This window comes from Babylonia areolata, chromosome 7 (genome assembly GCF_041734735.1).
Source record: "Babylonia areolata isolate BAREFJ2019XMU chromosome 7, ASM4173473v1, whole genome shotgun sequence".
Taxonomy (NCBI): Eukaryota; Metazoa; Mollusca; class Gastropoda; order Neogastropoda; family Buccinidae; genus Babylonia; species Babylonia areolata.
In genome coordinates, this window is record NC_134882.1 from 47,471,632 (window position 1) to 47,496,631 (window position 25,000).

A 25,000-nucleotide genomic window follows, 5' to 3' on the forward strand; every position below is an offset into this window, starting at 1 on the left:
CCACGCGCGCACACACGAACACCCGCACTTCTACACTCTCTCTCTCCCTCTCTCTCACACACAGACAACACACACACACACACACACACACACACACACACACACACACACACACACACACACACACACACACACACATACAACACACACACACACCTCAACAGATTCACACGCCCGCTCGCGCACCTCACCCATTCCCTCACCCAAGCCCCAACCCGCCCAAACAAGAAGACATACTTTTTATCATGATGATGATGATCATCGATCATCATCCTCATCATCCTCATCCCCATCATTACCACCACCACCACCACCATCATCTCTCTCCCTACCATAAATCTGCGAACATGAAATTGCAGCTAACAGAGCCCATCCAGGCTGACTCACAGAGCCCATCCAGGCTGACTCACAGAGCCCATCCAGGCTGACTCACAGAGCCCATCCAGACTGACTCACAGAGCCCATCCAGGCTGACTCACAGAACCCAGGCTGACTCACAGAGCCCATCCAGACTGACTCACAGAGCCCATCCAGACTGACTTACAGAACCCAGGCTGACTCACAGAGCCCATCCAGACTGACTTACAGAGCCCATCCAGACTGACTCACAGAGCCCATCCAGGCTGACTTACAGAACCCAGTCTGACTCACAGAGCCCATTCAGACTGACTCACAGAGCCCAGTCTGACTCACAGAGCCCATCCAGGCTGACTCACAGAGCCCAGTCTGACTCACAGAGCCCATCCAGACTGACTCACAGAACCCAGTCTGACTCACAGAGCCCATCCAGACTGACTCACAGAGCCCATCCAGGCTGACTCGCAGAACCCAGGCTGACTCACAGAGCCCATTAGCCAAAGGTCACCGGAACAGAGCTGACTAGTTTTGTGATTGGTCTGTGATGGTTCAGAGAGAGGCTGTTAGAGGGTGTTTTGTGATTAGTCTCCGATATAGGACAGTCCATGATGTGATAGGGTGGTCTAATGATACTGTTATAGGGACGAGCGATTGTTTTGTGATTGGTCTACGACACAGGACTGATAGGGGCAAGCGACTGGAGGGAGTTTTGTTATTGGTCTACGATACAGGATAGTTCATGGTATTATTGTACTGTAGGATAGACTGATGGTACTTTTATGGGGACGAGCGACAGGAGGGAGTTTTGTGGTGAGTCTGTGATGTTATTATGGGATGATAGTCTTTTGATCTTATTATCATTGGATAGTGCTTTTATGCTGTTACCATTGGATAGTCTATGATATTGTTGGGGAAGAACATTAATTTGAAAGTAAGTACTGTTATTACTCTATGGTATTATCACTGGGAGGGAAAGTGGGAGGGACATTATTTTTATGATTAGCCTTCTATATATATATAATTTATAAGTATTGGAAAGTCCATGATATTATCATTGAGAGGGACAATGGAAGGGAAGTTTTGTGATCAGTCTATAATGTCATGTGTAGGGAGGTAAAATTCGAGGGAATGTTTGTGGTCAGTCTGTGATATCACGTGTAGGGAGGTAGTATTGGAGGGAATGTTTGTGGTCAGTCTGTGATATCACGTGTAGGGAGGTAAAATTGGAGGGAATGTTTGTGGTCAGTCTGTGATATCACGTGTAGGGAGGTAAAATAGGAAGGAATGTTTGTGGTCAGTCTGTGATATCACGTATAGGGAGGTAAAATTGGAGGGAATGTTTGTGGTCAGTCTGTGATATCACGTGTAGGGAGGTAAAATTGGAGGGAATGTTTGTGGTCAGTCCATGATATCACGTGTAGGGAGGTAGAATTGGAGGGAATGTTTGCGGTCAGTCTGTGATATCACGTATTGGGAGGTAGAATTGGAGGGAATGTTTGTGGTCAGTCTGTGATATCACGTATTGGGAGGTAGAATTGGAGGGAATGTTTGTGGTCAGTCTGTGATATCACGTATTGGGAGGTAGAATTGGAGGGAATGTTTGTGGTCAGTCTGTGATATCGTCATACAGAGTGACAAGTGGAGGAAGTTTTGTCTGCATTCATTGATACTGTTGTAGGGAGGGGTGATTGGGAGGAAGTACTGTGATCAGTCTGTGGTGTCATAAAAAGTGAGGGACAGTAGGGTAGAGGTTTTGTCATCAGTGTTTGATGCTGTAAAAGGGAGAGGGTAGGGGACATAAGTATTGTGATCAGTCTGTGACGTTATTGTAAATGGGAGAGGGAAGGGACATAAGTATTGTGATCAGTCTGTGACGTTATTGTAAATGGGAGAGGGAAGGGACATAAGTATTGTGATTAGTCAGTGACGTTATTGTTGGGAGGGGAATTGGACATAAGTATTGTGATCAGTCTGTGACGTTATTGTAGGGAGGGACATAAGTATTGAGATCAGTCCATGACGTTATTGTAGGGAGGGGAATTGGACATAAGTATTGTGATCAGTCCATGACGTTATTGTAGGGAGGGACATAAGTATTGTGATCAGTCTGTGACGTTATTGTAGGGAGGGACATAAGTATTGTGATCAGTATGTGACGTTATTGTAAGGAGGGACATAAGTATTGTGATCAGTCTTTGACGTTATTGTAAGGAGGGACATAAGTATTGTGATCAGTCTGTGACGTTATTGTAGGGAGGGACATAAGTATTGTGATCAGTCTGTGACGTTATTGTAGGGAGGGACATAAATATTGTGATCAGTCTGTGACGTTATTGTAAGGAGGGACATAAGTATTGTGATCAGTCTGTGACGTTATTGTAGGAAAGGACATAAGTATTGTGATCAGTCTGTGACGTTATTGTAAGGAGGGACATAAGTATTGTGATCAGTCTGTGACGTTATTGTAGGGAGGGACATAAGTATTGTGATCAGTCTGTGACGTTATTGTAGGGAGGGAGATTGGATAGAAGTATTGTGATCAGTCTGTGACGTTATTGTAGGGAGGGACATAAGTATTGAGATCAGTCCATGACGTTATTGTAGGAAAGGACACGTTATTGTAGGGAGGGACATAAGTATTGAGATCAGTCCATGACGTTATTGTAGGGAGGGAGATTGGATAGAAGTATTGTGATCAGTCTGTGATATTATTTTTGTGAGGGGGCAGGGGGGAGGGGTTGGACATAAGTATCGCGGACAGTCTGTTATATCATTACAGTGAAGGGGGACTGGGCAGACGTATTGTGATCAGTCTGTGATATATTGTGATAGGGAAGCGGGATTGAAAGGAAACATGTGAGAGCATCCCACTTAAAATGGAAGCTTTTATGCGTGTTATGAAGAGCCCGTTGAGTTATAAAAGAGTTGAAACTTTTTTTTTTTTTTGTTATTTGTGTGTGTGTGTGTGTGTGTGTGTGTGTGTGTGTGTGTGTGTGTGTGTGGGTTTTTTTTCCAGATTACTCTTTCGTATTTTTTTTTTCCTGACAGCTCCGCCATAGAAAAATGATTGATCACTTTGGCGGGCCCGGGCCAACGTCGATGACAGTCTGTTTGCACAGAGATGAAAGAGAAGGAGAAAAAATAAAGAAGTATATGAAAAAAAAAAAAATTAAAAAGAAGAAAGGAACGCAGGTCCAGATACGTGCTGTGTGCTGCGTCGTTTGTCGTATTTCATACAGGACTTCTGATCGCCCTTCAGATTAAAGAAAAAGAAAGAAAAAAAGGGGGGAAAAAATCGCTTCGCATACGTATGTATACAGGGTTCACAAAAAAGTTAAGGTCCACTTGGGAACTAGCACAGTTGTTTGGGTTTTTTTGTTTTTTTTCTTAGGGGGCATAGTGAAATGTGATGCTGACTCTTCGACAAACGTCGGTGTTTGCAGGCAAAGTATCAAACACCACGTATAACCAGAAGTGGTTTCTTGCATGCAGGCTGCACTTCCATTCCTCATAATGGGAAACAATACAGCTTTTGTTTATAAACCGCTGAAGAACAGTATATTTGGGGCTGAAATTTTGGGTGTTTTTAACGCAGTTTTCAAGCTGTTCATTTGTGCATGTGTTCCAGAACAGTGGTTTGTGTGTTCAATGACAAAGACAATGGTTTGTGTGTTCAGTGACAGAGACAGTGGTTTGTGTGTTCAGTGACGGAGACAATGGTTTGTGTGTTCAGTGACAGAGACAGTGGTTTGTGTGTTCAATAACAGAGACAGTGGTTTGTGTTCAATGACAGAGACAGTGGTTTGTGTGTTCAGTGACGGAGACAGTGGTTTGTGTGTTCAGTGACGGAGACAGTGGTTTGTGTGTTCAGTGACAGAGACAATGGTTTGTGTGTTCAGTGACGGAGACAGTGGTTTGTGTGTTCAGTGACGGAGACAGTGGTTTGTGTGTTCAATGACAGAGACAGTGGTTTGTGTGTTCAATGACAGAGACAGTGGTTTGTGTGTTCAGTGACGGAGACAGTGGTTTGTGTGTTCAATGACAGAGACAGTGGTTTGTGTGTTCAGTGACGGAGACAATGGTTTGTGTGTTCAGTGACAGAGACAGTGGTTTGTGTGTTCAGTGACGGAGACAAAGGTTTGTGTGTTCAATGACAGAGACAGTGGTTTGTGTGTTCAGTGACAGAGACAGTGGTTTGTGTGTTCAGTGACGGAGACAATGGTTTGTGTGTTCAATGACAGAGACAGTGGTTTGTGTGTTCAATGACAGAGACAGTGGTTTGTGTGTTCAATGACAGAGACAATGGTTTGTGTGTTCAGTGACAGAGACAATGGTTTGTGTGTTCAGTGACACAGACAGTGGTTTGTGTGTTCAGTGACAGAGACAATGGTTTGTGTGTTCAGTGACGGAGACAGTGGTTTGTGTGTTCAGTGACAGAGACAGTGGTTTGTGTGTTCAGTGACAGAGACAGTGGTTTGTGTGTTCAGTGACACAGACAGTGGTTTGTGCTTTCAATGACAGAGACAGTGGTTTGTGTGTTCAATGACAGAGACAGTGGTTTGTGTGTTCAATGACAGAGACAATGGTTTGTGTGTTCAGTGACAGAGACAGTGGTTTGTGTGTTCAGTGACACAGACAGTGGTTTGTGTGTTCAGTGACACAGACAGTGGTTTGTGTGTTCAATGACAGAGACAATGGTTTGTGTGTTCAGTGACGGAGACAGTGGTTTGTGTGTTCAGTGACACAGACAGTGGTTTGTGTGTTCAGTGACACAGACAGTGGTTTGTGTGTTCAGTGACAGGCCAAGCTGAGCCATAATGCACCCAACATAATTTGAATCACTGCTTGATTTGATTAAAAAAAAAAATTTAACCCAACATTTTAGGAAAACATGACTGCTTTTGTGAAGAATTCCTTAACTTGTGTGACTCTCTCTCTGAATGTGTGTTCGCTCGACCCGGCGTTCACACATACGCACATTCGCAAGCATGCGCGCGCGCGCGCACACACACACACACACACACACACACACACACACACACACACACACACACACACACAGGTACATATTTTCCTTCATTCACATTTTCCCCTTCACAGCCAGGAGAGGGAGAGAGCCAGAGCGATTGTACAGTGGGTAAGGGAGAGAGGTATCATAAACACGTAAATTTTCATAAGAGGGGATCGTGTTAGGAGAGAGAGTTAGAGATATAGACAGAGACAGAAACAAATGGTAGTGGGGGTGAAGGAAGGTTTTTCGGTGGTTTTTTTTTTTCTTCTTCTTCTTTTTTCATAACAATATTCAGAATACTATGTAGTCATTCGTTAACCCGGTCATCCATTCATTCATTACTTTCCATGACATGACCAACTGGGTCCATTAGCTCAGTTGGTTAGAGCGCCGTGCTGATAACGCGGAGGTCGTGGGTTCGACCCCCATGTGGACCACTTCGATTTGTGTAAGCTTATCTATTATTTATTCACCTTTTTTTTACTTTTCTTTTTTTTTTCTCAAGGCCTGACTAAGCGCGTTGGGTTACGCTGCTGGTCAGGCATCTGCTTGGCAGATGTGGTGTAGCGTATATGGATTTGTCCGAACGCAGTGACGCCTCCTTGAGCAACTGAAACTGAAACTGACCAACTTCAACATGCTGGGGAATCTATCCTGGTTGATCCATGCTGGGTATTTTCGTGTTTACATAAGCCACCGAACACTGATACGGTTAGCAGGATCTTTAACGTGCGTGTTTGATCTTTTTGCATGCGGGTACACACAAAGGGGGTTCAGGCACAAGCAGATATGTCTGCACATAATGTTGACTGGGATATCAGTTTGCTGGCCTTTATATTTCTTTCATCATCGTCGTCATCATCATCATCATCATCATCATCATCATCATCATCATCATCATCATCATCATCATCATCATCGTCTTCTCCTCCTCCTCCTCCTCCTCCATCCCGTCCTCCACTCCCTCCTCCCCTAACTCTGTGAAGAGTGATTAGGGCGCCGCACAGAACTGTTCACCACGTTCTTCTGTCTGTGTGTCTGTCTGTCTGTCTGTCGGTTGTGTGTCAAAGCCAGAGGTCTCGTGTGAAGCATCACTTAGCGTACGTAAAAGATTCCACTGCAACAGCAGGGTCGTGCCTTGGCAAAATCCTGTTTAAAGAAATCCACTTTGGTAGTGAAACAAATACGCTTACAGATTACACACACACACACACTCTCACTCTCTCTCTCTCTCTCTCTCTCTCTCTCTCTCTCTCTCTCTATATATATATATATATATATATATATATATATAAATAAAATCAGTCAGAAATGTGGCAGCGCGGCGCCATGTACTTCTTGGCATGCCTGTGTTTTTTTCTGTTCCCCTTGCGGGTTCCAGGCACTATCGAGCTCCATGGTTCCAGGTGAGGGCTTGCTTTGTGGCGCCCGATGCAGGCTTTGGTGAGCTGAGCGTGTGCCCGATCCATCTCCAGCATCTTTGGGGGACTTCCGTGTTTTGTTTTGTTTTTGTGTGTGTGCAGGCTGCTGTCTTCGTCGTTCTCGTAGATCTTCATCGGTTATTCTGTCTGGCCAGCGAATGCCAGGAAATACAAACACAGAAGAGTGACTGACACCCATAATATAACCCGTGATCTGAACCCCCAGTGAGGTGACAGCTCTTCACTGGCGAGCTTACTTATTCGCAGGAGTCAAAGGGTTAACAGGCATTTCCGCGAAGGACTGGCTTGACAGATTGCAGACACTGAACAAGCAACGCAGGTCTATCGCAGTGCTGAGCTTGACATAACAAACAGGTCTTGGTTTGTTTTTTTTTTGGTTTTTTTTTTAGGGGGGGGGGGGGGGGAGGGGGGAGGGTTAGGGGAGGGGGGGGGGCTTGTAAAGTATGCATTGAATCATTACATATCCACCCCACCACCACCACCACCAACACGCACCAACCCCACAACTCCCTCTCAGACCTCCGTCCTTCGGGAATCGCACAGGTCAAGAACCCCCCCCCCCTTCCCTCTCCCTCAACCCCACAACCTGGAAACTCACCCCCACCCCCACCCCCCGCCACCCTCCCTCCTCCACACACACACACACACACACACACACACACACACACATCCCCCCAACCCCCGACCGCTCCGCCTTCTACTGGGCTGACAAGGTTGTTCGTCATTCACAACCTCTTGTCAGTTTGAAGGTGGTTGTGGTGCATGTCTTTTTTTATGCTCCCGCCCCTGTCCCCCCCCCTCCCTCCTCCCTCCCAATTTTTTCCTTCAGGCCCCCAACCCCTACCCCGAACCCCCAACACTGCCCCACCCCCGGCAGTATTAGTAGTAATAATAGTATTTATTTTAGGTAATGAAAATGTGAGTCCCCGTTTCTACAACACGCACACACACACACACACGCACACACACACACACGCACACACACACACACACACATATATATATATATATATATATATATATATGTATGTATATATATGATACTTTTATATTATGTATGTATATATATGATAATTATATATATATGAATTATGCTTGTATGAATATATATATATATATATATATATATATGTGTGTGTGTGTGTGTGTGTAGAGAGAGAGAGAGAGCTAGAGAGAGAGGGAGAGAGACAGTCAGACAGACAGAGTATGTGTGTGTGTGTGTGTGTGTGTGTGTGTGTGTTGCAAGTTCAACATGATCTGACTGGTAAGGGGTCGTTCTTTTACTTTTTCTGAAACGATGGGTCCCGTGATATCACAAGGGGCACTGAAGCAAAAACGATATTAAAAAAAAAGAAAAAAAGTCATGAATACATGGGCGACGGCAACATAGACACAATGACATCAAAAGACTAACACACTGGCGATGCACAGCAGGGGGTTATCTTTGCAAACTTACCATGCATGTCCGCGGAGGAAAATCTGCACAGTGCTACGTTTGCGCTTCAGTTTATATTGGAGGCAAGATTGTACTGGCTGTTAGTGCTGTAGCCTCGGGGGGCTAGCTGGCCTTTGGGAACCACCCCAACGCCGACTGTCCTAAAGCCCTTTTGGCCGAGAGAGTGGGGATGTGACTTGGGCGAGACACTCTCCACTATAATCACATTCTGGCCCAAATGGTCAGGACAGCAGATGCTTCCCTTGCTTCTGCTGTACCGGTGGTCATAGTCGGACACAACTGACTATCATACATTATATTGGAAGAACTAGATATATAGTCGGTCACACATTATATTGGAAGAACTAGATATATAGTCGGTCACGACTATCATACATTATATTGGAAGAACTAGATATATAGTCGGTCACGACTGACTATCACACATTATATTGGAAGAACGAGATATATAGTCGGTCACGACTGACTATCATACATTATATTGGAAGAACGAGATATATAGTCGGTCACGACTGACTATCACACATTATATTGGAAGAACGAGATATATAGTCGGTCACGACTGACCATCACACATTATATTGGAAGAACGAGATATACCGCTGCTGTCCTCCTTGAGTGTCTTTCAGCGATGGAATGAGCTGAAAAGGAGAACAAAATAACTAAAAAGAAAGAAATGATGGATAGGTAATGTGAAGCAGTGACCGGTGGCACCAGGTCTCCCGACTAGGAAAGCAACATTCACGAGACACGAACCAGGATTTTCACTCACCCCCCCCCCCCCCCGCCCCCCACTCCCTGTGTCTCCCACCTCCCGTCCACTCGTCCCTGGGTGCTGGTCAGTGTGCTGGTTTCTCGGATGAGACGGCAGACCGTAGAAATCTTGATCCGTGTCAGGGACCGGAAACCTTGCACTGCTTGTGTTCTTGTTCTTGTTTTGTTGTGTTTTGTTTTTGTGTTCTCTCTGATGTCATTCTGTCTGACTGTCTGTCTCTCGGTGTCTCTATCACTTTGTGACTGTTTGTCTCTGTGTGTCTGTCTCGCTCTCTGTCTTTGCCTCAGTCCATCTTGCCTGATATTCTCTCTCTCTCTCTCCACACACACACACACACACACACACACACACACACACACACACACACACATATATATATATATATATATATATATATATATATTTGTATTACTCGTTTTGTCACAACTGTTTGCCAGTGTTAAATTCGGGCCGCTCTCCCCAGGGAGCCACACTGACAGCGCCACCCATTTCTTTTTCTTTCTTTTTTTCTTTTTTTTTTATATATTTTTTCTTGCCTGCAGTTCTATTTGTTGTCATATCCAAGTGGATTTTTCAACATATTTTTGCCAGGGACAACCCTTTTGCTGCCGTGGGTTCTTTTATGTGCGCTAAATGCATGCTGCACACGGGAGCTCGGTTTATCGTCTCATCTGAATGACTAGCGTGCAGACAACCACACAAGGTCTAGTGGAGGGGGAGAAGATACTGGCGACTGCCGGTGTGATTCGAACCAGTGCGCTCAGATTCTCTCCCTCCTTGGCGGACACGTCACCTCAAGGCCAACCCTCCATACACACACACACACACACACACACACACACACACACATCTCTCTCTCTCTCTCTCTCTCTCTCTCTATATATATATATATATATATATACATATACACACCATAAAAGGGCTGAATAAATTTTCATTTCGTGTTGTTTCGTTCCCCCCTCCTCTCTCTCTCTCTCACTCTCTAATTCTATCCGTATGTCTGTCTCTCTGTCTCTTTCCCCCTCTCTCCTTCCATCCCCCCCACCCCCTCCCTTTCTCTCTCTCTCTCTCTCTCGCGCTCTCTGTGTGTGCCCCTCCTGTCCCTATCCAGAGAAATAACTTGGAAGGAAGGGCGTGGTTATCCTACACTGCCATGGTCAGTGTCCGTTTCACTTCACTGCAGATGGATGGTGGGGAAAAAACAAAAGGTGACCCCTTGAAGGACAAGTATGACGTCACGTGAGAAACTGAGAAAGGTGGAGGTGGAAGGTCAGGGGGTGGGGGTATGGTACAGAGTGCAGTTTGGGGGGTGGGGTCGAGAGGGGGTGGGCGGGGGGGGGGGGGGGGGGGGGGGGGGGGGGGGGGGGGGGATTAGATGAAGTGAACACGGGGAGAGGGTTCGGGTATGCCATGTAACTTTGGTGGTCCAGCCCTTTATCACACCAACACACACCAACATGAGAAGGCCAAGAGAGTGTTCTGACGTGAGTGAACGACTGGGGGGAGAAGGTAAAGAATGGAAGTAGGGGGTGGTGGGAGAGAGGTGGTACGGGGGGGGGGGGGGGGGGGTTATGTTTGGTTTGGGGGTATAGCAGTCAAACGTGGTTTGCCTTTCTGTGTGTATGTGGAACGTCTGTGTGTATGTGTGTTTCTGTGTCTGTGTGTGTCTTTGCTTGCGTGCGTGCACACGCGCACGTGTGTGTGTGTGTGTGTGTGCTTCCCCAGAGAATATCATGCAGCATGACAGTGCTTGAGAACACGTCGGGAAAGCTTGTTGATTCTTCGTGCTGTTGGGAACGTGGGATTCATTCACTGCCCCCCCCCCCCTCCCCCCCGTCTGTCATGGTCCCTCACTCCCATCATTTTTGAAACAAAAACATTTCTTTTCAAGCAGTCCTCACATGATAAGGAGGCACTGCGTTCTATCTCTGCACAGTATGGATAGATCTACATCTACATTTTTTCAAGGCGTTTGTGTGTGCGTGCGTGCGTGCGTGTGTGTGTGTGCGTGTGTTTGTGTGTGTCTGTATGTGTGTGTGTGTGCGTGTGTATGTTTGTGTTGTGTGTGTGTGTGTGTGTGTGTGTGTGTGTGTGTGTGTGTGTGTGTGTGTGTCCGTCTGTGTCATGTATGCGTTTGTTTGTGAGTGTTATGAGTATGAATGCGTGTGTGTATTGGTTTGTGTCTGGTATGCGTGCGTGTGTTTGTGTGTGTGCGTGCGTGAGAGAGAGAGAAAGAAAGAGAGAGAGAGTGTGTGTGTGTGCGTGTGTGTGTGTGAAAGCTTAAGTGATAATGCAGTGCACAATTTCGTATCTTGGCGACACAGCTGATGTACTGATGGGGGATATCATGAAGGAAGGAAAAGATGACAACCGATTCCGGTTCAACACGGAACATCCTCGTCATGTGTGTACCGCTGTACATAGCATACAGTTATATATATATATATATATATATATATATATATATATATATATATATATATATGTACATTTTATGTACATACTTACGTATAGCTCTATGGAGTCGCTTTCATCAACCCAGGCCCACACAGTGACATGCGTGCATGTGTACACACACAGATGCACAGGCAGGGAAAACTGAGGAAGATCATTTTGATCTTTCTCTCACACACACATACACTGTCACACACACACACACACACACACACACACACACACACACACACACGTACCACGTCATACTCTTCTGGCGATTTCACAGAAAAAAATCGCATTATATAATAATGATTATGGTCAATACCCGCTACAAAAAATAATATTGTAAGGTTGTAATTTAGTGAATCCGTTCTGTGATTATCTATGATATCCTTACAGTATCTTTCTGTCTCCATCTCAGTCCCTAATTCGCTCTTCAGCAGCTCCCTATATACTTTTTTTTTTTTCATCCCCAATTAAATCCTATTTCAATCCTATTTTGCCTTCCGTGCTTCGTAGATTTTGTCATATTTTTATCATGATATTATTATGTTTTTGTCATGCATTACTATGTTATGATTTTATTCAGTGCATTTACCTGTATGTTTATTTTTTTCAGTTCATATATTTCGTTTTATATTCATTTTTTTAATGTTTTTATATGAGGTTTCGGCTCCCAAGGCCGTGACCAGTGCATTGGGTTTATGCGTTAGGTCAGGTATGTGCTGTTTCGTTGTTTTCTTTTCCTTACGTTTTATTCCTACACACACACTCACACACACGCACGCACGCACGCACGCACGCACGCACGCACACACACACACACACACACACACACACACACACACATATATATATATATATATATATATATATATATATATATATAAAGATATAGATATGAGATATGTATACATATGTTTTGTTTTGTTTTGTGTCGTGTTGCTGATACGGATCAGTCCGTATAATTGTTGACGTCTCTTTGACACAAAAACTGAACTCCCTAAATATAGCCGGACAAAACTGTTGGATCGACTTTTAAACCATGTTGTTGTTTGTTTAGTTGTTTTCTTCTCATTATTGAACCTGTTCCCTGGAAAAGGAAAAAGAAAAGAACTTTCATTATGTTCCTCTCAGAATCGTTGTAAAAGATGACTTGTGTGTGTGTGTGTGTGTGTGTGTGTGTGTGTGTGAATTATTCTCTGCTTGTTCTCCTTAGACTTATATTGAATTCATTTAAAAGTTTAAAGTCCTAAATCGATATCCAGAACAGCTGGTTATATATATATATATATATATATATATATATATATGTATATATGTATGTATATATAAAAGCGAGAAAATGGTCTGGGGATATACCACCCTGGATCAAATGTGTGAATTTTCAGCCTTCCAGACTTCATACCCATTTGATGATGTCATCAGTGACGTCACTATGGACGCAAGTACTTCGTCCAAGGGATCTATAATTGACTGTCTCGTGTCATTGGCCTGATTATGTCACAAAAAGACAATCATGACGTCACAAGTAAGACTGGGTGTTTCGTCAAAACAGACGCAGTCTAGTTTGTCCAGACGGATATCTCACTGGGACTGCGCAGGCGTTGTAAACAGTTTGTTTTTGTTTTTTTGTTTTCATACAAGCGCACAGACGTTTTGGTCGTGCACCAAAGCAGGTGCTCTGTTGTGTGTGTGTGTGTGTGTGTGTGTGTGTGTGTTGTTGTTGTTGTTGTTTTCCTTGTGGGTGTTAGAGCGCTATTTTGCATTTATGACAGCTCCAGATAGATCGTTCAAAGAGAAAGATAATTATGGTCCAACTGGGGGCATGTGATGTGCACACTGGAAATAAGGTCATGTACTGCATGCCTTGGTTGCTGTTGTGATTTTTCATTGTTGAATTTGTACACGTGCATTGTTTGTGTGCATGTGCATTTATTCACACTTGCATGCACATGCTCTGGGTATTTGCATATTTGAAATGTGTGTGTGTGTGTGAGAGAGAGAGAGAGAGAGAGAGAGAGAAATGGAGAGAGAGAGATTCCTGTCATAATATTACATTTTGATTGATAACTGCTTGAGGTGCAGAAAGACAAATTTAGTCAGAAGACGTATTTGGTACATGTGTTGCAGGATGCGTTCATACCAATACTTGATGCAGCCAGTGTGTCGGAACTGAGGGAGGCGGTTCACACCTATCTCAAGCAATGTCTTCCCAAGTTGGTGAGTGCACACTGAACATGTATCTAATCTTTCATTTTGAGTAACCCTTTTAAGTGCCATGCTTATTTCACGCTCAGTGACAACTGTTTGAAAGTGTTTGCCAAAGAATGTTTTGGTCACGGAGGGTGATAATTAAAAAGAAAAAAAAATCCTAACAAGCAAACTGCTGAACGAAAGTAGGTATAACCTATAATTTTCAGAAAGGGAAATGAATCACACTATTCAGCAATGACAATTTCACATGAATTTGATGATGTTGCAAAAAGAGAATTCCTACAATGATGCAGATGGAAATTTTCATCCTGGGGTACTGAGGGGGTTGAATTTTCATGTAAACACTTAGAACTGCTAATGGAAAGAGAGTCTAAACATCCAAGAAAAACATTTTCACAAATGCCATGTCTAATTTGGCGAAGCTCCACCGCTGATTTTGTCATCTTGTTTGATGGTGAGCTGTGTAAAAGTCTTGTGTCGGAATTTTCCAGACACTTGTAGGCCCCCTTAGAACTCCTCTCTGTCAAGACACTTGTAGGCCCCCTTAGAACTCCTCTCTGTCAAGACACTTGTAGTCCCCCTTAGAACTCCTCTCTGTCAAGACACTTGTAGGCCCCCTTAGAACACCTCTCTGTCAAGACACTTGTAGTCCCCCTTAGAACTCTCTGTCAAGACACTTGTAGGCCCCCTTAGAACTCCTCTCTGTCAAGACACTTGTAGTCCCCCTTAGAACTCCTCTCTGTCAAGACACTTGTAGGCCCCCTTAGAACTCCTCTCTGTCAAGACACTTGTAGGCCCCCTTAGAACTCCTCTCTATCAAGACACTTGTAGTCCCCCTTAGAACACCTCTCTGTCAAGACACTTGTAGGCCCCCTTAGAACTCCTCTCTATCAAGACACTTGTAGGCCCCCTTAGAACTCCTCTCTGTCAAGACACTTGTAGGCCCCCTTAGAACTCCTCTCTATCAAGACACTTGTAGGCCCCCTTAGAACACCTCTCTGTCAAGACACTTGTAGTCCCCCTTAGAACTCCTCTCTATCAAGACACTTGTAGGCCCCCTTAGAACTCCTCTCTATCAAGACACTTGTAGTCCCCCTTAGAACACCTCTCTGTCAAGACACTTGTAGGCCCCCTTAGAACTCCTCTCTGTCAAGACACTTGTAGTCCCCCTTAGAACTCCTCTCTGTCAAGACACTTGTAGCCCCCCTTAGAACTCCTCTCTGTCAAGACACTTGTAGTCCCCCTTAGAACTCCTCTCTGTCAAGACACTTGTAGTCCCCCTTAGAACTCCTCTCTGTCAAGACACTTGTAGTCCCCCTTAGAACTCCTCTCTATCAAGACACTTGTAGGCCCCCTTAGAACTCCTCTCTGTCAAGACACTTGTAGTCCCCCTTAGAACACCTCTCTGTCAAGACACTTGTAGTCCCCCTTAGAACTCCTCTCTGTCAAGACACTTGTAGGCCCCCTTAGAACTCTCTGTCAAGACACTTGTAGTCCCCCTTAGAACTCTGTCAAGACACTTGTAGGCCCCCTTACAACTCCTCTCTGTCAAGACACTTGTAGGCCCCCTTAGAACTCCCCTCTGTCAAGACACTTGTAGGCCCCCTTAGAACACTTCTCTGTCAAGACACGTGTAGGCCTCCTTAGAACTCTCTGCCAAGACACTTGTAGGCCCCCTTAGAACTCCTCTCTGTCAAGACACTTGTAGTCCCCCTTAGAACTCCCCTCTGTCAAGACACTTGTAATCCCCTTACAACTCCTCTCTGTCAAGCCACTTGTAGTCCCCCTCAGAACTCCTCTCTGTCAAGACACTTGTAGACCCCTTTAGAACTCTCTGTCAAGACACTTGTAAACCCCTTTGGAACTCTCTGTCAAGACACTTGTAGGCCCCCTTAGAACTCCTCTGTGTTAAGACACTTGTAGTCCCCCTTAGAACTCCTCTCTGTCAAGACACTTGTAGGCCCCCTTAGAACTCCTCTCTGTCAAGACACTTGTAGGCCCCCTTAGAACTCCCCTCTGTCAAGCGAGGAAAACTGACTTGGTTTCCACATGTCGCCAGACAAGGCATGCACCCTCTCTAAAATCCATCCTGCAAGAAAACTGTGGAGGAGGGACGGCAGTGTGGTGACAACGCCAAGAGCTGATGGTCTGACAACATGAAGTGGACAGGGAGGACCTTTCCAAGATCTTTCTCTCCACAGCTGTCAACAGAACAGCATGGAGGAGGTCATCTTTGTCTTCAGCGCTCATGTCCCCCCGACAATGCCCAAGTTGAGGGACTGATGATAATGATATTGATGATGATGATGATGATGACGATGATGGTGATGTTGATATTGATTATAATATCGATAATGATGATAAAAATGATGGGTATTGAGAAGCAGGCTTGTGCATGCTTGCCAGTTCAGTTCAATCTGTTCTGATTTGTTTGTTTCAGGAGCAAGCGCAGGTGTTCTTGAAGAACCCTGTCACAGAGCAGATAGAAGCAAATGGAGCGATTTTACCCTCACACGGCGTCATCTGGTATGAGGTCTTTGTTGATTGGTACTTCGTATGTAAAAATTGCAGAATCATTGTGAACATCTTCAGGAATGGGTCCAGATATTTGTATATACTGGTCTAAATAGTGTTTGACTGCATTTCAGTGAATGTGCATTGTAATCTCTGTGTTTTGGGAGGGGGAGGAGGAGGGGTGGTGGTGGTGGGTGTGGGTGTGTTGGTGCTCTAGGTTTATTGAACATGGCCCATTTGATTGTTTAATTATAATTTTGTTTCAGTTGTTTGCATTCTGCACATCTTCCATTTCATTATATTATAAAGGATCTGTTTTGTTTGTTTTTAATTTGTTTGATTTTTCTGTATCATTCTATGTCAGTGTTTCACACAAACCTATGGCATTATTCTATCTCGTTCTCTGTCAGTGTTTCACACAAACCTATGGCATTATTCTATCTCGTTCTATGTCAGTGTTTCACACAAACCTATGGCAGACCCCCAAGGCCTGTCCAGTGGACAGGGTTTATGTGTGGGTCAGACCTCTGCTCTGTAAAAAGATAAATGACTCTGATGTGGTGCATCGTATGTGGCCCAATGTGCAAGCATTGACTCCTTGAAACTGAAACTGAAAGTGTTAGTGTGAATGCTAAAGCTTCACCAACCTGTTCTCCTGTCAGTCTTTTTATGACATTTATTGTGAATTTGAATTTGGATACCTGTTTGGGATTTTTTTCGGTGGTTTAATTTTTTTTTGGGTGGTGGTGGTGAAAGCCAGTTCAAAGACTTTACTTTTAAACTTAGATTTCTCAGGTCACTTTTCACTTGATACAAAACAACAACAACAACAACAACAATAACAAAAAAAGCCTGATTGTTTGCTATGTGGTGTTGATTTCATACAAAATGGGTTATGCTTCTGTCAGCCATCTACCTGGCAGATGTGGCATAGCGTAACCATGTGGATTTGTCCAAACACAGTGACGCCTCCTTGAGACACTGTAACTGTTGATTTCAGGGACGCATTCCACAAATCCACCCTGGATGTATGCCCAGTTCCTGACAGCCCTGACCCGGTGTTAGAAATCCTTCAGCTGCAGTCCTCAGATTCTTACCAAGGTAGAAAAATAAGGATACTTGAAATGTATGTTTTATTATTATTATGTCTTCATTTTCATTTAGATCATGTGTGTGGGGGATTTAAAGCATCTGTCGGAATTCTTGATGCTTGAGTTTTGTGTATACATTTGTGAAAAATGTCATGTCACTGTTGTGAAATCTTTTTCTGTTAATGTGATGAACAGATATGATTTTTTTTTTTTTTTTTTTTTTTTTGCCAGCTATGCACAAAATTCTAACGCTTCTTTTATTTGGCAGTCAGTACCATGATGTACATTTCAGTTTGTCCAAAGAATTGTGTCAGTGGGGGGCTGCAGACCACTGACTATGAAATCAGTTCAGAAATGAACTTGTATTTGATGTTGTTGTAAACTCAGATGTGTGTATTAGCTGAAGTTGATTTCTTTCATGTGTGTGTTAAGTTAAAGAAAGAAAAGCAGAGCAACAAAAACAACTGATAATGTTAATAATGAAATAAATTGATAATAATTCAATTAATAAAGCGCTTTGATGTGTAAAACATGCTCAGTTGCTCTGTACAATGTAATGAAAAAAAGTATGCATAAAACTGTTTTAAGAAAAGAACAAAAAAATAACACAACCCCCACCTTCCCCTCCCCCCACCTCCCCCTCCCCCTGCCAAAAAAACAAACAACAAAAAAAAAACCAACAACAAACTAAACAGCCTTTGTAAAGACAATCACAACCATGTAAGTTGAGAGGGGATCTCTTTCTGATTCTTTTCATTCAAGGCAACGTCTGTTGCCATTGCCCATATCAAAGGGTAAGCCTACACTCTAAACTTCTATCTCAGGGCACAGTCAATTCATATGGTCACATCAACAAAAGGAATCCAGATACCAGTTCACACACGCACTGCCTTCATGCTTGAATGTACATGTGTGCTTATGCACGCACGCACACACACACACACACACACACACATACACACCAGTAACTCATACTACAGCTCCTAAACTAACACATGCATACACAGACACACACACACACACACACACACACACACACACACACACACACACATCAGTAACTAATACTGCAGCTCCTAAACACACACATGCTTACACAGACACACGGACACACACACACACACACACACATCAGTAACTAATACTACAGCTCCTAAACTAACACATGCATACACAGACACACACACACACGCACACACACACACACACATACACACACACACACACACACACACACACACACACAAAAAACTATTGAAGCTTTTTATGTCGATGTATATTTTTTTCCAAGTCATCCTTGAATCAGATTTGGGACATTGCATGATGTCTGCCAGTAATTGTTGAAGGTTTTTTTGAGCGATGCATGTTTCTTTTAAGTCATTGTTGAATCAGATTTGGGGGCAGCATCTTTGCAAAACAGTGTAGCACCTTTCCTTACACTTTCTCCATAACCAGGTCCTGAGAGGCCTTTCTCTCTGTCACTCAGTCATTTCATTTACCTGATGATAATCCTGAGGTTTGACACATCGCCTTTCTTATCGATAGCATGTAAGTCAACTTTTACCAGGATTGTTTTAGTCTACCTCTACAAGCCCCCCAAAAACTTCCCATTTCCCACAGCACACCAGTCAGCATTCAGAATGGTGGACCTTTGTCAGGCCTGGTTCTTTCATGTTGGCGGCAGATTCACCAGAAGGGCCTCGTAAAGCTGAATTTAAAGACGCAGTCAACTTTTCCTTTGAGGCGCCATGGTCGCGCGCTGAATGATCTTTGTGCAGTACGTTCAGTGGACGACATATAAAATGCAGCAAAAGGAAATTATTGACAGGTTTGGTGATAAAAGAAATGGCGACATATTAGAAAGCATATGTGTTAATATGCTGAACATAATACAAGCTCATATAAACTATGTTATGTTGTGCCCAGTGGCCTAGATTGTATAAACACTTTGAGAAAAAGAAAATTATGGGAAATAAACATAATATATTATATATAGAGATTATGTATAAAATGGTAAAATGCAATGTACCAGTACACATTTATGACAAAATATCAGTTTAATAATCATATGTGTTTAGGACTTGTATTCATATAATGATATATACATATATCTCAGTCATAAAATGCTGTCAGTGTTCACAAGAGCATTTCTTGATAGAAAACTCAAATCATCATCGTACACACATGAGTTATTTCTCACTGAGAATGCTGCGTTCAGCAAAGAGTGTGCTGTTGAACTTGGTGAGCAGAGTACCAAAGCAGTTGTTCGCACACTGTATCAAAAGTTAGATTTTACTTAAGAAGCATGCAGTGGCTAGCAGACAAAAGTGTCTGATGTAACCACCTGAGGAAGAATTTCATTGTGTGATTCTACACTCCCAGTTTGATGTGCAGGAGCATCCTCATTAACACAGCTCTGATGTAACTGTTCCTTTTTTTTTTTTTTTATCTACTTAACCCTTAACCTGCTGAACCGTGCCCCAGTGAGATCATTGTGGTGTGTGTTAGATGTGCAGTCAATACTTTTTGTGCACTTGCCAGCTGTGTCATCGATTTTGCGGATCAAAAGCAATGCAGTACCAAGAGGAAGAACAAGTCCAAGAAAAGAATGGTGACTGACACCCTGACCTGTAAGCTGTGTCTTATCTCAGTGAGGTGACAGCCCTTCACTGACACCTTGACCCGTAAACTGTCTTATCTCAGTGAGGTGACAGCCCTTCACTGACACCCTGACCTGTAAACTGTGTCTTATCTCAGTGAGGTGACAGCCCTTCACTGACACCCTGACCTGTAAGGTCTGTCTTATCTCAGTGAGGTGACAGCCCTTCACTGACACCCTGACCTGTAAACTGTGTCTTATCTCAGTGAGGTGACAGCCCTTCACTGACACCCTGACCTGTAAGGTCTGTCTTATCTCAGTGAGGTGACAACCCTTCACTGACACCCTGACCTGTAAGCTGTGTCTGATCACAGTGGGGTGACAGCCCTTCACTTACACCCTGACCTGTAAGGTCTGTCTGATCACAGTGAGGTGACAGCCCTTCACTGACACCCTGACCTGTAAGGTCTGTCTGATCACAGTGAGGTGACAGCCCTTCACTGACATCCTGACCTGTAAGCTCTGTCTTATCTCAGTGAGGTGACAACCCTTCACTGACACCCTGACCTGTAAGGTCTGTCTGATCACAGTGAGGTGACAGCCCTTCACTGACAACCTGACCTGTAAGGTCTGTCTGATCACAGTGAGGTGACAGCCCTTCATTGACATCCTGACCTGTAAGCTCTGTCTTATCTCAGTGAGGTGACAACCCTTCACTGACACCCTGACCTGTAAGCTGTGTCTGATCACAGTGAGGTGACAGCCCTTCACTGACATCCTGACCTGTAAGCTCTGTCTGATCTCAGTGAGGTGACAGCCCTTCACTGACATCCTGACCTGTAAGCTCTGTCTTATCACAGTGAGGTGACAGCCCTTCACTGACATCCTGACCTGTAAGCTTTGACTGATCTCAGAGAGGTGACAACCCTTCACTGACATCCTGACCTGTAAGCCCTGTCTGATCTCAGTGAGGTGACAGCCCTTCACTGACACCCTGACCTATAAGCTGTGTCTGATCACAGTGAGGTGACAGCCCTTCATTGACATCCTGACCTGTAAGCTCTGTCTTGTCTCAGTGAGGTGACAGCCCTTCACTGACACCCTGACCTACCTGTTATTTTCTGTTTCCAGTTATACTTCTTCCCATTTCAACCAAACAGCAAGGATCCAGTTTGGGCATTGTTGTTGTAAGTATTATTTATGTATATGATAGTATATGTATTAATATATTTATGTTGATTGATTCATTGATTACAAAAAAACCCATTATTTATTGAAATGAATATCCTATGTGTAGTGGGTCCTTCTTGCATGTGTGTGTGTGTGTGTGTGTGTGTGTGTTCACACTGGATTCTCACCTGAGTTTCCTGTGATCGGTCCCCTATTCCGGCACACCTGGTGGGGTAAGAGCGCTGGTGTCTGAACCCCCTTCATGTTTATACATATGCAGAAGACCAGATAAGTACGTTAAAGATCCTTTTATCCATGTCAACATTCATTGGGCTACGAAATAAAAAAACATCCAGCATGCACACCCCAAAAACAGTATGGTTGTGGTAAAAAACGGTCATACACATAAAATCCCAACCGCACATATGAGTGAACATGGGAGTTGCAGCCCACAAATGCAGAAGTGTAAACACGAAGAAAAAAAATCTACATGCTTTTGTAAGTTTTTTTGTGTTTTTTTTTCTTCCCTTGTTTCAGAGGTGTACATACATGTAAATGTAGAGCATGAAGTGCTTTGATTTGTTTCCACACAAGACTTAGCGCTATGTGAATGCATTATAGTGATGGTTATCATGATGATTCTCTCCCAATCACCTGCTTACAGGCTTGCACGAAGTCTGATGGCTTACTGAAAGAAGAGGAGAAAGGCCTGGGCATCCTTGCCAAACAGGTAACCATGTTGCCCATAGGTTTGGTTCACCCGTGCGTTTGTTGTTTGGTTCACCCGTCCTTTTGTTGTTTGGTTCACCTGTCCTTTTGTTTGGTTCACCTGTCCTTTTGTTGTTTGGTTCACCTGTCCTTTTGTTGTTTGGTTCACCTGTCCTTTTGTTGTTTGGTTCACCCATCCTTTTGTTGTTTGGTTCACCCATCCTTTTGTTGTTTGGTTCACCCGTCCTTTTTCACCTGTCCTTTTGTTGTTTGGTTCACCCATCCTTTTGTTGTTTGGTTCACCCGTCCTTTTGTTGTTTGGTTCACCCGTCCTTTTGTTGTTTGGTTCACCCGCCCTTTTTCACCCGTCCTTTTGTTGTTTGGTTCACCCGTCCTTTTGTTGTTTGGTTCACATGTCCTTTTTCACCTGTTCTTTTGTTGTTTGGTTCACCCGTCCTTTTGTTGTTTGGTTCACCCGTCCTTTTGTTGTTTGTTGTTTGGTTCACCCGCCCTTTTTCACCCGTCCTTTTGTTGTTTGGTTCACCTGTCCTTTTGTTGTTTGGTTCACCCGCCCTTTTTCACCTGTCCTTTTGTTGTTTGGTTCACCCATCCTTTTGTTGTTTGGTTCACCCGTCCTTTTGTTGTTTGGTTCACCCGTCCTTTTTCACCTGTCCTTTTGTTGTTTGGTTCACCCGTCCTTTTGTTGTTTGGTTCACCCGTCCTTTTGTTGTTTGGTTCACCCATCCTTTTTCACCCGTCCTTTTGTTGTTTGGTTCACCCGTCCTTTTGTTGTTTGGTTCACCCATCCTTTTTCACCCGTCCTTTTGTTGTTTGGTTCACCCATCCTTTTTCACCCGTCCTTTTGTTGTTTGGTTCACCCATCCTTTTTCACCCGTCCTTTTGTTGTTTGGTTCACCCATCCTTTTTCACCTGTCCTTTTGTTGTTTGGTTCACCCGTCCTTTTGTTGTTTGGTTCACCCATCCTTTTTCACCTGTCCTTTTGTTGTTTGGTTCACATGTGCTTTTGTTGTTTGTTTTGTTGTGGTGTTGTTTTTCATCATTCTCTGAAAAATGAGTTGTGGGGTATTATAGTTTGAAAGTTTATGAGCAGGATTGTTTACCTTGATTTTAGCTGACCCTGGCAGTTTGAGATATATGCTGACGGGCGCAGTAGCCGAGTGGTTAAAGCGTTGGACTGTCAATCTGAGGGTCCCGGGTTTGAATCACGGTGACTGCGCCTGGTGGGTAAAGGGTGGAGATTTTTACAATCTCCCAGGTCAACATATGTGCAGACCTGCTAGTGCCTGAACCCCCTTCGTGTGTATATGCAAGCAGAAGATCAGATACACACGTTAAAGATCCTGTAATTCATGTCAGCATTTGGTGGGTTATGGAAACAAGAACATACCCAGCATGCACACCCCAGAAAACGGAGTATGGCTGCCTACATGGTGGGGTAAAAACGGTCATGCACGTAAAAGGCCACTCGTGTGCATACGAGTGAACGCAGAAGAAGAAGAAGAAGAGATATATGCTGCTGCTGCTTTGCTGCTGGTTGTCTGTATGCCCAGACACTGTGTGTAAGTACATAGAGCTTGCATAGGACCCGGGATGTGGGGGTGAGGGGGGGGGGTAAGGGGGGTGGGGGAAGAAGATCAAAACACAATGAAAATGCATGTATCACTGTGATCAAACTCTCTGCTTCCCCCCCCCCCACACACACACACTTGTTTCACCCTCCACCACCGCCATTCTGCACAGTACAGAGCAAAGGAAAACACAAAAAGAGCAAATGGAAAGAAAAGCATGTAAACACTTCAGCCTGAACAGACAGAGACAGAGAGACTGACTGAGAGAGACGAAGAGAGAGAGAGAGAAATAAGACAAAGACATAATCAGTATAGGGAGTTTAACAGACAAGCAAGTTGAAGCTTTTTTTAAAAAATAATGGTTTTTAAAACATCCAGCCTTCACGCTAAAGAGGTAGGTGTGGCTGTACAAAAAAAAAAAAAAAAAAAAAAAAAGAAAGAAAAGCTAGCAGTGAGTGAAGCCAGAACACGGACTCCTCCAGTGTGCAGGCATGAGATAAATACTGAGAGACATGAACTTTGATTGTTTCTGACATACTTTCATAAGGGGCAATTGTCTAAAATGAACGAACCATCCTTCTCCTCTCTCTCTTTCTCCCTCCCTCCATTTTTTTGTTCCTCCTTTCTCTCTTTGTCTCGTTCCCTCCATTCTCCCTCTTTCTCCCAACCTCTTTTCTCCCTCTTCTCTTTTTCTCTCTCTACTTTACCTCTCTCTCTTTCCCTTCTCTATGCCTTCTTTTCATCCACCATCTGCCTACCCCACCCCCTCCTTTCCCCACCTCCCCCTCTCTTTTAACGGAGACTGGTTACCTCTAGTCTCGCCAAAGCCTGACATTTTCAATTTCCTTCCTTCACTTGAATCATGCAGTGGACACCGGCCCCCGCACCCCACACCACACACCCACACAGACACACATGCACACACACGCACACACACACACACACACACACACAGACACACACACACTCATACTCACATACTCACTCATGCACACACACATACACACACACACGCACACATGCGTGCACACACACACACACATGTGTACACACACACACACACACACACATAGATGCACTGACAGACAAACAGGTGGACAGATACTGAGAAAGGGAGCGAGAGAGAACCCACAAGTCATCCAACAGCATGTTATCATATCTTCAAAAGTATAACAGATCTTGAGCTGGATTAAGTGTGTGTCTTTGAGGGCTTTACCTCTCATGTTTACTTGTTATATTCAGAACAGTTTTTTTTTATCCTGGAAAACCCAGTTTGTTCAGTTGTAAAGCTGTTGTTGTTTTTGGTGTGTGTGTGTGTGTGTGTGTTTGTGTGTGTGTGTGTGTCTTTGAATGATCCAGATTCAAAACTGGTTTTTTTTCTTTCAGGTTTCCATGGCATACTTTTCAGTCCAGCAAGCGGAACTGATGTCTCTTACGGACAGTTCTCAGCTGGAGTCATTGATCACTTTGTGTGGTGAGTTGGAATAAGCTACACAGGTGCTACGTAAGTGTCCGTATCCATCCATCCATCCTTCCATCCATCCATCCATCCATCCATGTGCACAAGTAAAATACAAAGTGGAGTCAGCAAAGAAAGTTTTTTTCATATGAAATACATTCCGGTTGTTTTTCTTC

At 43.9% G+C, this 25,000-nt stretch overlaps 1 protein-coding gene and 1 non-coding gene across 2 annotated transcripts in view; both read left to right on the top strand.

Annotated features, from left to right (window-relative positions):
* Positions 1–25,000, top strand: part of LOC143283858 (cGMP-dependent 3',5'-cyclic phosphodiesterase-like) — a 90,735-nt gene that overhangs the window by 14,646 nt on the left and 51,089 nt on the right. The window contains exons 3-8 of the mRNA XM_076590236.1: positions 13,611–13,700; positions 16,135–16,220; positions 17,209–17,309; positions 21,030–21,085; positions 21,733–21,798; positions 24,752–24,839. Coding sequence (XP_076446351.1) covers positions 13,611–13,700; positions 16,135–16,220; positions 17,209–17,309; positions 21,030–21,085; positions 21,733–21,798; positions 24,752–24,839 — 487 coding nt within the window. The remainder of the gene's footprint in view (positions 1–13,610; positions 13,701–16,134; positions 16,221–17,208; positions 17,310–21,029; positions 21,086–21,732; positions 21,799–24,751; positions 24,840–25,000) is intronic.
* Positions 5,732–5,805, top strand: Trnai-gau (transfer RNA isoleucine (anticodon GAU)). Its single transcript has one exon. It is a non-coding gene; the product is annotated as a tRNA-Ile (tRNA).